General features: G+C 43.2%; 1 protein-coding gene across 1 annotated transcript; it reads right to left on the bottom strand.

The window, feature by feature from the left end:
• Positions 1-3,468: 3,468 nt before the first annotated feature.
• Positions 3,469-4,441, bottom strand: LOC149438462 (olfactory receptor 6N1-like). Its single transcript, XM_089659969.1, has one exon. The coding sequence runs from the start codon at positions 4,426-4,428 to the stop codon at positions 3,469-3,471; it is 960 nt and encodes a 319-aa protein (XP_089516095.1). The 5' UTR covers positions 4,429-4,441.
• Between the last annotated feature and the right edge of the window lie 10,365 nt (positions 4,442-14,806).

Here is a 14,806-nt window from a genome sequence, read left to right as displayed (position 1 = left end):
CACAAGTTCCGCCAACCTGTGCCCAGCAGTGCGCCCACTAGCTCCGCCCACCTGTGCCCAGCAGATCACCCACCTGTGCCCAGCAGTGCACCCACCTGTGCCACTCTGCAGTGTCACACACCTGTGCCCAGAAGTGCCACCTACCTGTGCCCAGCAGTGCCACCCACCTGTGCCCACCAGTGCCACCCACCTGTGCCCACTAGTGCCACCCACCTGTGCCCACCCACCAGTGCAGCCCACCAGTGCCACCCACCAGTGCAGCCCAGCAGTGCTGCCAGTCAGTGCCACCAGTCAGTGCCCAGCGGTTGTGCCAGTCAGTGCCGCCAGTCAGTGCCCAGCAGTGATGCCAGTCAGTGCCGTCTATCAGTACCCATCATCAGTGTCACCTATCAGTGCCGCCTATCAGTGCTGCATATTAGTGCCGCCTATCCGTGACACCTCATTAGTACTGCCTATCAGTGCCGCCTATCCGTGCCACCTCATTAGTACTGCCTATCAGTGCCCTTTAGTGCTGCCTATCAGTGCCCATCAGTGCCGCCTATCAGTGCCCATCAGTGCTGCCTCATCAACGCACATCAGTGAAGGAGAAAAATTATCTGTTTGAAAAATTTTATAATAGAAACAAAGAAACTTTTTTTTTTTTTCAAATTTTTTGCACTTTTTTAATTTATAGCGCAAAAAGTAAAGCACCCAGTGGTGATTAAATAGCACCAAAAGAAAGCTCTATTTGTGAGAAAAAAATGATCAAAATTTCATATGGGTACAATGTTGCATGACCGCGCAATTGTCAATCAAAGTGCAGCAGCGCTGAAAGCTGAAAATTGGCCTGGTAAATAAGGGGGTATAAGTGCCTGGTAGGCAAGTGGTTAAGGAAAACATATGTGCTGAGAGCGCGTGCCCTGCGCGCTCCCAGCACACATGTCCAGTACTCACGGAAAGGTCCCTATCTCCTCTTTCGATCGGGACCTTTCCCGATCATGTGACCGCTGTGACGGTGTGTCATAGCGGTCACATGACCCTAATCCCCCCGCCTCCCGGCTTCTGAAACCTTTAAAGGGCCGGGAGGCGCCGGCGCCAAGGGGTTAAGCACTTTAGATGCATTTTTTTGCACATTTTGTATATGCACATATTTATATATTGTCCATTTTTGATATATTGTGTTTAGTTATTGTGTCACATTGGTTTAATGTACAGCACACTCATTTATTTCTCATTTTAGCATAATTATTAATGTATGTTCCTTGTCCCTGCTTACAGTGGTGGTCAGATAGAAGAATGCTTCCCCCTACATTGGTGATAAGTAGAAAGAATGAAATCCTTTACAGTAGTGGTCAGAATGCCAGTCTTACAGTTAAAAAGATAACTGAGTTCATGCTGTTGGCTTGGCCGAAGGGCGTTGGACCTAGAACTATGCAGGGATAGGAGGTCAGATAGGAACTCATTTACCCACCACAGCACAAGGAACCCCACGCAACCTCTGGAGGAACCTTAGTTTTACACCAGGGGCGGACTGACAACTCATAGGGCCCCCCGGCAATAGGGGATCATGGGGGTGTCCTTGCCCACACTCAAACCACACCCAAAAAAGCCTATGAAAGGTAACAGGGGGATCTCATGGGGCCCCCTACTGACCTTGGGCCTTCGGGCAATGCCCGAGAGCCCAAATGGTCAGTCTGCCCCTGTGTCCCACTTAACCTAGGTTGAGAATGGCTGCTCTAAGGCACACTGTTTCTGAACTGAATTATCTGTTACAGTATTTCACTGCACATTTCCCAAACTATTTTCTACTATTACACCTTAATACCTGCATCCAGGGTCAATGTTAAAAATTACCCTTACATAGGTTGTGAGTAGGAAGACTACAACCCTTACTTAGGTGGTCAGTAGGAAGAACAAAACCCTTACATAGGTGGTCAGTAGGAAGAACAAAACCCTTACATAGGTGGTGAGTAGGAAGAACAAAACCCTTACATAGGTGGTGAGTAGGAAGAATACAACCCTTACATAGGTGGTCAGTAGGAAGAACAAAACCCTTACATAGGTGGTCAGTAGGAAGAACAAAACCCTTACATAGGTGGTGAGTAGGAAGAACAAAACCCTTACATAGGTGGTGAGTAGGAAGAATACAACCCTTACATAGGTGGTCAGTAGGAAGAACAAAACCCTTACATAGGTGGTCAGTAGGAAGAACAAAACCCTTACAGAGGTGGTCAGTAGGACGAACAAAACCCTTACAGTGGTGGTCAGAATGCCACTCTTACAGACAGATAAATAGATAATTTGTGTCATGCTGCTGGCTCTGTCCATTAGTGGCATTAGTCCTTGAACTATGCGGACACCACCAGATGGGAGGTCAATCAGCCCAAAGCTCAAGGAACTCATATGGAGGAACCCTAGAGTTCCAAAGAACCCTGGTTGAGAATGGCTGCTGTAGAAGGTATGTGGTTGTAGAATAAAGTTAAATAAACAGAACAAGCTGGTTTTACATGTTGAGCTAACATTTTTATGATTAAACCATTTTGTACAAAAAGAACACTGCATTACAAATGGTCTCCAAAGCAGTCAAAAACTGTCTTAAAAATATTCAACAATATACAAAGATAATAACTGTACGTCCAACTTTAAAATGTTCTTTAAATATATTTTGTGTGGGTGTTAAGCTGGCTATACAGGATCCATTTTTGTTTTTTTACATTTGAACAGAGGGCTGCACAAAACAAGAAAAAAACAGATTCCTCCATCAACAAATTTGAGATGTATGGAGGATTCCCCTCCGCTGGGACATTGTATTCTGGAGCATGTCCTTCGGTATGGAGTCTGATATCGGCTGGCCTGTGATGGGGAAGGATTCTATGGGATCTGGGTGGTCTGTGGTAGAATGAGAGCCAGCCTGTGATGTACCTAGCTCCATGCTGTTAAGAGAAGCAGGATCCTTGTCTTCCTCCATGCGGGGTCTAGACTTGGCTGGGCCATGGGTGGATGGTGTAGAGGTTCCAGAGCCTGAGGATTCTGCTGTCTCAGCGCTCTAATGGCTGCTCCAGGAAGAACCTGTGTGTGATCTGGCCTGCTATGAATTGTGGCCACCAATGCCATCTTGCCGTAACCTCGGGAGGAGAGGAGGGAAGAAATCCTTCAGTTTCCTTGGTCTTGAGGCTTCTTTGCACCTCCGAGGCATGCCACGGGGTCCTGGATGTGTTGATGTGTTTGGGCAGCTGGTTGTTGGGTGGAGAAGTGGTGGTGAGTCCTTTTGTGAGGCAATCTCCCCAGCTGTGGAACGGAGCTGTCTCACACAGGTAGCATGGTCACCACGCTCCCCCGGGGCATTGTATTCTGACAGTGCTGGGTGCAGCTTCACTGATCAGAAGCTGCAGCTACTGGTCAATAAAGGTTTTCCAACTTGTACATTCAGGGACTGCCACATGCAGATTAAAATTCAGCCGGTCCCTCCTGAGCTTTTTGAATCTCGATTCACTGACTGCCAGCTTTAGAGAGAGCACATTTATAGCTTATATTCTTCTGGATAGCCTCTTTAATATCCTTGTTTCTGAGGCTATAAATAATGGGATTCATCATGGGAGTTAATACTGTATATAACATGGCCACCAAAGAGTCCACGTCGGATGAGTAGGAGGCTGTAGGACGAATGTACATAAAGATAAGAGGCAGGTAAAATATACTCACCACTGCAAAGTGAGAGGCGCAGGTAGAAAATGTTTTCTTGCGGCCAACAGAGGAACTGATTTTGAGAATCGCGAAGATAATCTTAATGTAAGATATGACAATTAAAGACAGGCTTAGCAAAATGATAAAGCCTCCAATGGAGGACCCTACAGTTACATTGAAAGATGTGTTGGCACAAGCCAACTGGAGCAATGGAGGATGATCACAGTAGTAATGGTGGATGATATTGGGACCACAAAAAGGTAACTTTAAGGCGAGGAAAGTTATTGGGAGCAGACTGCCAAAGCCTCCAGACCAGGCTATAGCTGACAGTATTACATACAGTCGAGTTGTCATGATGGTTGGGTAGTGTAAGGGTGAGCATATTGCAATATAGCGATCATAGGCCATTACGGCCAGGAGCAAACACTCTGTTGCTGCCAAGGACAGGAAAAAATACATCTGGGCAAAACAGGCTCTAAAGGAAATAATATCCAGGTTCAACAGGAACTTGGCCAACATCTTGGGGATAGTTACCGAGGTATAGCTAATGTCCAGGAAGGAGAGATTACCCACAAAGAAGTACATTGGAGTATGGAGGTGCTGGTCAAGAAGGACCAAGGCAAAGATAATGCCATTACCAATCAGGGTGAAGAGGTAGATAGAAAAAAACACGAAAAAAAGCAAAATCTGATATTTCTGGAGACTCGGAAATCCAAAAATGATGAATTCTGTCACACGGGAGAAAGTTATGTTGGAAGCAATCATGGATGAATAGGGATCTTCATAGATCTAGAAAAGTTTTGACAATACAAACATTAGAACCACATTTTACAGCTCATTTTGCTCATGATTATTAAATAATTCTACTGTAAGAAATTGTCCACTAAAATTGCCTTAATTCAAGAAAACATAAACATCGTCATCAAGTAAGAAATAATCCTTCAAGTGTGAACTCCTTTTGACATGGACCTCATCGAATAAATGAGCGCCCACCAGATGCAGAACCTCAAAAACATGAGACATATATGTGTAATGGACTCTGCTGCACCTGCAGAGTTGTTCCATCCCAAAGATACAAATGCTGTAGTATGAGGATAGAATCATACAATTTCAATCTGTCCAGGGATTTCAACTCAACCAGTGTGTAACCACTTAAATACCTGATACTTTCACCCTCTACCTTCCCAGGCTAATTTTCAGATTTCAGCACTGTCATACTTTGAATGACAATTACTCGGTCATGCGACGCTGTACCCAAATTAACATTGTATCCTTTTATTTTGAGACAGAGTTTTGTTTTGGCAGTATTTAACCATCACTGTTTTTTTTTTTTTTGCTAAACAAATGAAAAAATATTCAACATTAGAAAAAATACGTTTTTATTAGTTTCTGATATAAAATTTTGAAAATAAATAATCTTTTTTTTCATTAATTAGGCCAACATGTATTCTGCTACGTTTATTTGGTAAAAAGTGACAGGATAGTACAAATACCCCACAAAATAACCCCTTTTTGGAAAGTAGACACCTCCGGGTATTTAGTAAGGGGCATAGTGATTTTTTTTTTTTTTTGAAGTTATCATTTTTTTGCCTTATTTTTTTCTAACTGAAGACATTAAATACATTTTTTTTTCAATATTTTTTAAAATATACTGTCACCAGAGCAGTACAACATCAGTATATGACTGACTGGTGACAATATGTAAAAACAATATGTAATTACAACAAAAAAAATTCAACTTTTTTTTTACATTTTTGTTTCTTTTTTTAATATTTTTTTTACATACCAGAGCAGTACAGTGTCACCATAGTGACATGGTTCTGTGCTGGAGAGGTGATCAGGATTTTGTTTACACTATGATTGCTTATTACAGTGATCACTGTATATGCAATCATTTGTGCCACCCACTCATGTGCCATTGTGTACAACTGCTAGCTGTGAATGGCTACAGTTGTCACATGGTACAGGCCCACTGTGATTGGCCCAATACCACCATGTGATTACTGTGACAAATCACAAATATCACAATAGTACACAATGAATGGCTATGAAAGAAAGCCATTGTGTGCAACTGACATGTAATGTTTGTGATTGGACACAGCAATCACATGGTTACAGGGCCAGCCCGGTACAATGACCTATGTTCTGCTGTGTCCACCGGGCCACAGATCATGGATCTAGGGAATACACAAAGCACACAAGTGGGAGGATGTCATATGATATCCATCCAGGATAATGGTGCTCCCTCTTGGCTGTATTACTATAATAGGCAGGGCAGGAGGTGGTAAAATTCTGCTTTCTGTTGGATAAATGTAAAAACAGGAGGAGCAGTCTCATATTGCAGTAACTTAATTAAAACATAATTTAAACAAAAAAATAAAAGCCAGGGTAAAAAACTCATGTATACACTGCTGCTCTATGCAAGAGACAGCAGCGTGCAATGTCAGTTTAGCAAGCACCACCCTACATGTTTCGTCCTATGGAGCATCATTAGGGGCTGCAAACACTGAAGAAACATTCAGTTAAAACACTTCCAGAGGAAACTTCTCCCAGTTAAAGGTAGAGTTAAAACGGGATAATACACATGATTGACATTCCAATACACTGTATATAAAAAAACTATATCATCAATATGACCGATAAAGTGCTGTCAGTCCCAACCTGAAACTAAAATTTCACACTCCACACCACAACCAGCCTCTCGAATAAAAAAAGATCAAAAAACAAACTTTATTATCCATATGTGAATTTTAATTTAATTATAATGGGACACTCACATGTATTTTGCACTCTTCTATCCAGGGCTTCTTTCTCAGAGAATAGGTGCAGGAACTCCTCCCTTCTGAGTCACGTCTTGTCTTCGCCCCCCCTCACCCACCTCTGAGCACCATCCCTTGGTTCTACCCCCTACCCACTTCCGGGACCGCTCCTTTTAGAGAGTACAGACCCAAGTATCATTTTGTCGCGCTAAGTAATTTGCACTGAATTTGTTAATGATAACAAGAAAAGCAGTAAAGGAGATCCCCAGCAGCCAGAAGCAACAGACTTCCCAACAACCACAATGGTCCCCACACAACAAAATACCACCCCATCAACCATAAACCCCAGCAGCAAAAACAGATCTCCCAGCAGCCATCATCGATAGACTGTCCAGCAGACAACAGCAAAGACCCCTTCTTCACCAGTATACCTCTTCCAGCAACAATTGACCGCCAGCAACAATAGATCCCCCACCAGCAAAAAAGACCTCCCCATCAACAATAGACCACCACACAAATATAGATCCCCACCAGTGGCAATAGATCCCTCAGCAGCCAGCATCAATGGACTTTCCAGCACATCCCAGCACCTCTTGCCATTACAAACGTCTAATGCTGGAAGTGGCGCAACTGCATTCCCCCACATTCCCACTGAAAAAAAAGGCCCTGCTTCTATCCCGACAGTGGAGAGCGCAAAATCTGGTACAGATGTGCATGGCAGCCAATCAGCTTCTAACTTCACCTTGTTCAATTAAGCTTTGAAAATAAAACTTGAAAGCTGACTGGTTTCTATGCAGAGCTGCACCAGATTTTGCGCCCTCTCTCTAGTATATCAACCCCCATGTTTGTTGAAATGCCGACCTGTAGACTCCATTGGAAGCCCATGTGACAAGGTGACAACACAGGAGCAGGGGCGGACTGACAACTCATGGGGCCCCCGGGCAATAGGGGATCATGGGGCCCCTGTGTCCTTGCCCAAACTCAAAAAAGCCTATGAAAAAGGTACCAGGGGCGGGCATCTCATGGGGCCCCCTACTGACCCTGGCCCTCGGGCAGTGCCCAAGTTTCCAAATGGTCAGTCCGCCCCTGCACAGGAGAACAACTGGCAGGATTACCAGGAATTATTGTAATGAAAAATATTCAAACATGTCATTCAAATGGCATTAAGTCTGTTTACTTTAAGGATTATTCAACAAAAAAAAAATCTGAAGAATATATTTAAAAAATATATATTTTTAAAAATATGTAAAAAAATATATATATTCTTCAGATTTTTTTTTAACATATAAAAAAAGTCATTTTAACATATATTTTTACATATATTTGTAAATGCATTCCAAAAAAATGTAGATTTGTATTTTTAAAGACATACAGTATAGTTGAAATGCATTTTTAAAAATATTTTTCATATATTTTGTAATAAAAATGCATGTCAACATACAGTGTGTGTGTGTATATGTGTGTGCATGTATGTATGTGTTTATATATATATATATATATATATATATATATATATATATATATACATATACATACATACATACACACACTATATATATATATATATATATATATATATATATATATATATATATATATATATATATGTGTGTGTGTATGTATGTGTGTGTGTGTGTGTGCGTGTATATATATATATATATATATATATATAGTATGTGTGTGTGTGTATATATATATATATATATATAATTTTTTTTTTAAAATATATTGAATATGGCCAAAATTGTGCATTTCACATATATGTCAATATATTTGAGAAGAATATTTAAAAAATATATTTCAAATATATTTTTCTTTCATATGGGTAAATCAGTGCTGTCCGCTCCCTACTCCCAGGACTGAGATGCCGGCTCAGCAATGACGTCATTGTAACTGCCTGTGCAGTTTTCAGCTATATCTACAAACATCTAATACAGATTAGCCTTTGCTGCTCCCTCTTAGGACCCTTTCACGCTAATCCATTTTTTATTAATTTGTTTGGGGTAAAAAAAATCAGAAGAAAAATGCATGAAAAATGTATCCCTTCAAATCCTATGAAACTCTTCACACCAGTGCACTGTGGGTACAGTGCATTTTTAAAAGTCCTGCATGCTGCATCTTTTCTATGCTTTTCAAAGGCGCACTAGAAACGCATCTCCCATGGAATTCTTTTGAAAATGCATAAAAAATGCATAAAAACACATTAAAAAAAAGCATCTGTGTTGCTTTTTTAATGTATTTTTTGAGTCACGTGTCCAAGTTTTACAGGTTTTATAATTGGCGTCAGGAGTCCAGAAAATGTGGCAAATATGCATATGCATTTTTACAGCATTTTTTCAATGGAGCAGTGTGAAAGCAGTCTAAGCTTGTGACTTCCTGCAAAGTTCCAGTGCATAGTCTGGGTGATCACTGACTGAACCTCAAGGATTTTTTTTAAAAAATGGCTTTAAAATATTAAGCTTTTCTGAAAAGTTGTTAAAATGTAGCGCTCTCCTAGTTAGGCTGGCCATACATTATACAATTTTCTTGAGATTTTTGGTTTAGATTTACCAAAAACCATATAATAGGAGGTCAAAACTAACAACACTTTCAATTGTATCCAATTAGGCAAGCTCTTGCACTATATAGTTGAAGGTAAAGCTAAAGGAAATTGGGCAGAAATTGTATAGTGTATGGCCAGCCTTCGTGTAGGTTGTTAGGTAAATTTAGTTTAGCTCCTCTGTAGTCAGTGGACCATAGATTGATTGTTCTAGCCTGCCTAGTGTTTCACAGACTGCTGGTCTGATTGCCCCCCCCCCCTGCTGCATTCTAGAGGATTTTAAAATTACAGTGGGAGGAAGAATGGGAGAGCAACTTGAGTATTTATGGGGACCGAGCCAATTCCTGGAGAAGTGTGCCCAGTAGGTGGTTAAAGAACCCATAAATAGTCCAAGGCCTAGAACAGAGGGAGAGAGTTCCTGGGTCCAGTCCTGTTGGAGGAGACCCCTGTGCAGGGGGCAAGTTTACTGGAGGTGCCATCTAAAAGACATTTAGGTCCCAGCTGAAGCTGGGGGGCCTATTAGCAAAGCCTAGTACTGGAGTTTGTTTGGGTCTGGAGAAGCTCACTGGAGAGTTCCATAAGGGTGTTGGAGGAAAGGCGTCCAGCTGTCCTATGATTATGTGAGTCTGCATCTCCTTTACTGAGGAGTGCCCAGAGGATATCGGAAGGAGGCAACCGAAGATCCTATGGCTGTGTGAGTAGATAACCCCAGTGCTGGAAGTTAGTGACTGTTTGTAACCTTTGGTCTTTGGGAACGTCCTACTGTCAGACTGACAACTCATGGGGCCCCCAGGCAATAGGGGATCATGGGGCCCCTGTGTCCTTGCCCAAACTCAAAAAAGCCTATGAAAAAGGTACCAGGGGCATCTCATGGGGCCCCCTACTGACCCCGGGCCCTCGGGTAGTGCCCAAGTTTCCAAATGGTCAGTCTGCCCCTGGTCACCTGTCAGCATTAGAGATTCTGTGGGACATTTTTACAGCTCAGCAAGATAGAGGTGAAGCCCTCAAAGTGTTCGGTTCACCAGTTTCTTTCTTGGCATATCTCATGCTCCCTTCGCCCTCGTTCCCAAAAAATCCTAAAAAGACACCCATAGACTGTTGCATTCAAGTCAATGAAAGTGCAAGAAAATGCTGTGTGCCTTGCTCTGTCTGCTCTAATCTGGGGGTAAAGAATCAGTTTCACCAGCTGCTCCTTAGGGGGTGCGCTACAGATATTTCCCAGCTGAAGCTGGGGGGCCTATTAGCAAAGCCTAGTACTGGAATTTGTTTGGGTCTGGAGAAGCTCACTAGAGAGTTCCATAAGGGTATTGGGGGAAAGGCGTCCAGCTGTCCTATGACGACGTGAGTCTGCATCTCCTTTACTGAGGAGTGCCCAGAGGATATCGGAAGGAGGCAACTGATGATCCTATGGCTGTGTGAGTAGATGACCCCAGTGCTGGAAGTTAGTGACTCTTTGTAACCTTTGGTCTTTGGGAACGTCCTACTGTCAGACTGACAACTCATGGGGCCCCCGGGCAATAAGGGATCATGGGGCCCCTGTGTCCTCGCCCACACTCAAACCACACCCAAAAAAGCCTATGAAAGGTACCAGGGGCATCTCATGAGGCCCCCTACTGACCCCGGGCTCTCGGGCAGTGCCCGATAGCCCGAATGATCAGTCTGCCCCTGCTTGCAAATTTACTGAAAGGTCAACTTTAGGGGAATCTGTCACTTTAATGTCTGAAGTAAGAGGTGTACTTTAACTCAAATGTAGGAAATTAAGTCATTTCTAAATTTACCTTCCAGAGGTCGACTCCCATATCAAAAATCGAATGTAAAGTTAATCGTTTGGATATCCTATTAAGGTAATCTGGTATGTACTTGCTGCATTCCTTTTCCTTTTCTGTTTATAATCAAACTACATGGAGCAATGCATTTTCTTTTTATGCTCTTTGCTATAATCCAGACGGGGGGTCTGATTCTTGGAAGAACTCTCTCAGGAGTTATTAGTTTTGGACTGTTCTATGTTACCATCTGAGCTTTTTCTAATAGACGTGTAGTTAATTTTGTTATCGCAATTGTATTAAAAATATCTCTCCCATGTGCTTTATACTATGGGGATTAATCAAGACGTTGAACAGGAACCTTCCATAGACACAGATGATCAAATCTGCTGAATATATCAGTCACTGAATATATTTCCACACAATTCCCATCAAAGCTCGACTCCTGGCAAATTCTAAATACAAAGTTAAAAATATACATAGTGAAGTTTCTTTGCTGCCAAGTGATAAGTTTTCTTGTCTAGTAAATCTTGTGATTCTATCGGAGGGAATACTGTAGCAAATCAATGAATAAAACAAGATAAATTATATTCAAATGTGTCACGGTGTAACCAACAATGGAATAATAAATGGTATAGTCCTTCCCAGGGGTGGACTGACCATTTTGCAAACTCGGGCACTGCCCAAGGGCCCGGGGTCAGTAGGGTGCCCCATGAGATGCCCCTGGTACCTTTTTTTTCATAAGCTTTTTTGAGTTTGGGCAAGGACACAGGGGCTCCATGATCCCCTATTGCCCGGTGGCCCCATGAGTCCCTAGTCCTTCCAGTATAAGGAGAATGACAGGCGCATGGTGTAGCAATCCATGTATGTAGTATGAAGTTCCAAATGGGCAGGGGTAGTCCAGTAGGCACTGAGGGCAAGCTGCGATGGAGTGAAGCATAGAAGGAACAAAGGAACACAGCACCTCTATGTGTGTACTGTAATAGTATTTTAATAAGAAGATAAGTAGTTACTCACATCTTGGAAAATAAAAACAGGCTCATGTAGTGGAGAGGTAAAACGTCGTATGCCAGATGTTTGGGTGACTGTACCAGAAGTAGATAGCCTAGGTCCGCCAGCAGATGGTGTTGTAAATGTGTAGCATAGATGGTGAAGCCTGGCAGAGTCTCCAGGATGTCCGAGGTCGATCACATTCGGCATCTGACGTCATGTGCAACGCATTTCGGGACGAGCTTTGCCCGACATGCTCTTTCATCAGGCAGCCCTATTAAAATATTAAAGTATTAAAATACTATTACAGTACACACTTAGAGGCGCTGAGTTCCTTTAGTCCTTCCAGTATAAATCTGTAAGCCTATAGTGCCATTCACAACAAACAGTGTTCAATCCCACCCAGTGCTCTTTAACCAATTCAAGGTCCTCCACCACTATGCACTCACCAGAGAGCTACTTGGTCAGTAGCATGTATATTTCAACCATGAGGTCTATTTCATCCGCTCTCTAGTGACTTTACCAGTCCAGTTAGAACCCTAAGAGATGCGGCAGTATCGGGAAGAAGGTGCTGCGGTCCGCTCTCAATCAATCATCCGAGTGAGATGCACGGTCACCGGAAATACCGATGGCTCTAACCGGACTGGTAAAGTCGCTGGAGAGCGGATGACATAGACCACATGGTTAAGATATACATGCTGCTGACCAAGTGGTTCTCTGGTGAGTGCATAGTGGTGGAGGACCTTGCACTGGATAAAGAGCACTGGGTGGGATTGAACACTGTTTGTCGTGATTGGCACGCTAAGCTTACAGATTTATACTGGAAGTACTATACTGATTTTTATTCCATTGTTGGTTACACTGTGACATGTTTGAATATAATTTATATTGTTTTATTCTCTCCTAACCCTCCTGTATTGCAAATATCACTGTATAAACTTGCACCAATGACTGTGTTTAGTGATTAGCTAAGAGATTAGCATTTCCACCGCACTAGGGTTGGCGGTTTGAATCCTAACCATGGCACAACCTGTCTGGAGTTTGCATGTTCTCCCTGTACTTGTGTGGGTTTCCTTCCACACTCTAAAGCAGGGGTCTTCAAACTTTTTAAACAAAGGGCCAGTTTGCTGTCCTTCAGGCTTTAGGGGGGCCGGGCTGTGGTCAGTCTGAGTAGAAAATGTCTCTGCATAGGTGGGAGTAAACCCTGCCCCATCATTGGGTTTTAACAGGAGGAACAGTGCCCCAGTGATGGTATGAGTGGGAAGAATAGTGCCTCAGGGATGGTGTCAGTGGGAGGAATAGTGCCCCATCATTGGTATCAGTGGAAGGAATAGTGCCCCATCATTGGTATCAGTGGGAGGAATAGTGCCCCATCATTGGTATCAGTGGAAGAAATAGTGCCTCATCCTTGGTATCAGTTGGAGGAATAGTGTCCCATCATTGGTATCAGTGGGAGGAATAGTGCCCCATCATTGGTATCAGTGGGAGGAATAGTGCTCCATCATTGGTATCAGTGGGAGGAATAGTGCTCCATCATTGGTATCAGTGGGAGGAATAGTGCCCCATCATTGGTATCAGTGGGAGGAATAGTGCCCCATCATTGGTGTAAGTGGGAGGAATAGTGCTCCATCATTGGTATCAGTGGGAGGAATAGTGCCTCATCATTGGTATCAGTGGGAGGAATAGTGCCCCATCATTGGTATCAGTGGGAGGAATAGTGCCCCATCATTGGTATCAGTGGGAGGAATAGTGCTCCATCATTGGTATCAGTGGGAGGAATAGTGCTCCATCATTGGTATCAGTGGGAGGAATAGTGCCCCATCATTGGTATCAGTGGGAGGAATAGTGCCCCATCATTGGTGTCAGTGGGAGGAATAGTGCCCCATCATTGGTGTCAGTGGGAGGAATAGTGCCCCATCATTGGTGTCAGCGGGAGGAATAGTACCTCATCATTGGTATCAGCGGGAGGAATAGTGCCCCATCATTTGTGTCAGTGGGAGGAATAGTGCCCCATCATTGGTGTCAGTGGGAGGAATAGTGCCCCATCATTGGTGTCAGTGAGAGGAATAGTGCCCCATCATTGGTATCAGTGGGAGGAATAGTACCCCATCATTGGTGTCAGTGGGAGGAATAGTGTCCCATCATTGGTATCAGAGGGAGGAATAGTACCTCATCATTGGTATCAGTGGGGGGAATAGTGCCCCATCATTGGTATCAGTGGGAGGAATAGTGCCCCATCATTGGTATCAGTGGGAGCAATAGTGTCCCGGCATTGGTATCAGTGGGAGCAATAGTGCCCCATCATTGGGATCAGTGGGAGGAATAGTGCCCCATCATTGGGATCAGTGGGAGGAATAGTGCCCCATCATTGGGATCAGTGGGAGGAATAGTGCCCCATCATTGGGATCAGTGGGAGGAATAGTGCCCCATCATTGGGATCAGTGGGAGGAATAGTGCCCCATCGTTGGTATCAGTGGGAGGAATAGTGCCCCATCATTGGTATCAGTGGGAGGAATAGTGCCTCATCATTGGTATCAGCGGGAGGAATAGTGCCCCATCATTGGTGTCAGTGGGAGGAATAGTGCCCCATCATTGGTATCAGCGGGAGGAATAGTGCCCCATCATTGGTGTCAGTGGGAGGAATAGTGCCCCATCATTGGTATCAGTGGGAGGAATAGTGCCTCATCATTGGTGTCAGTTGGAGGAATAGTGTCCCAAGGGCTGGATAGAGGCAAGCAAAGGGCAGCATCTGTCCTCTGGGACGCAGTTTGGAGACCACTGCTCTAAAGACATGCTGGTAGGTTAATTGGCCCTGCCTAAACTGTCCCCAGTTTGGGTATGTATGAATTTGAGATAGGGACCTTAGTTTGTTCCTTGAGGGTGGGGACTGATGTAAATGTACAACGTATGTGTAAAGCACTACATAAATTGTCATAGTATAGTGTCAAGTAAATAAGTACTTTAAATAAATAAATATATAAACCAGTTTAAAACTGTATAAAATTAAAATAAGATTTATTCAAAATATTTTATTCATTAAAAGGACATACATCCAAGTGAATACATGGCTTTATTCATTAATTACATACATT

The sequence above is a fragment of the Staurois parvus genome, unplaced genomic scaffold (assembly GCF_062004578.1).
Source record: "Staurois parvus isolate SC_StPar_1 unplaced genomic scaffold, SC_StPar_1.0 ptg001192l, whole genome shotgun sequence".
Taxonomy (NCBI): domain Eukaryota; kingdom Metazoa; phylum Chordata; class Amphibia; order Anura; family Ranidae; genus Staurois; species Staurois parvus.
Note: the sequence above shows the minus strand (reverse complement) of the source record. Positions and strands in the feature narration are given on the sequence as shown.

Coding starts and splice junctions, on each gene's coding strand:
- LOC149438462 (XM_089659969.1), bottom strand. CDS start 4,428: ATGATTGCTTCCAACATAACTTTCTCCCGTGTGACAGAATTCATCATT.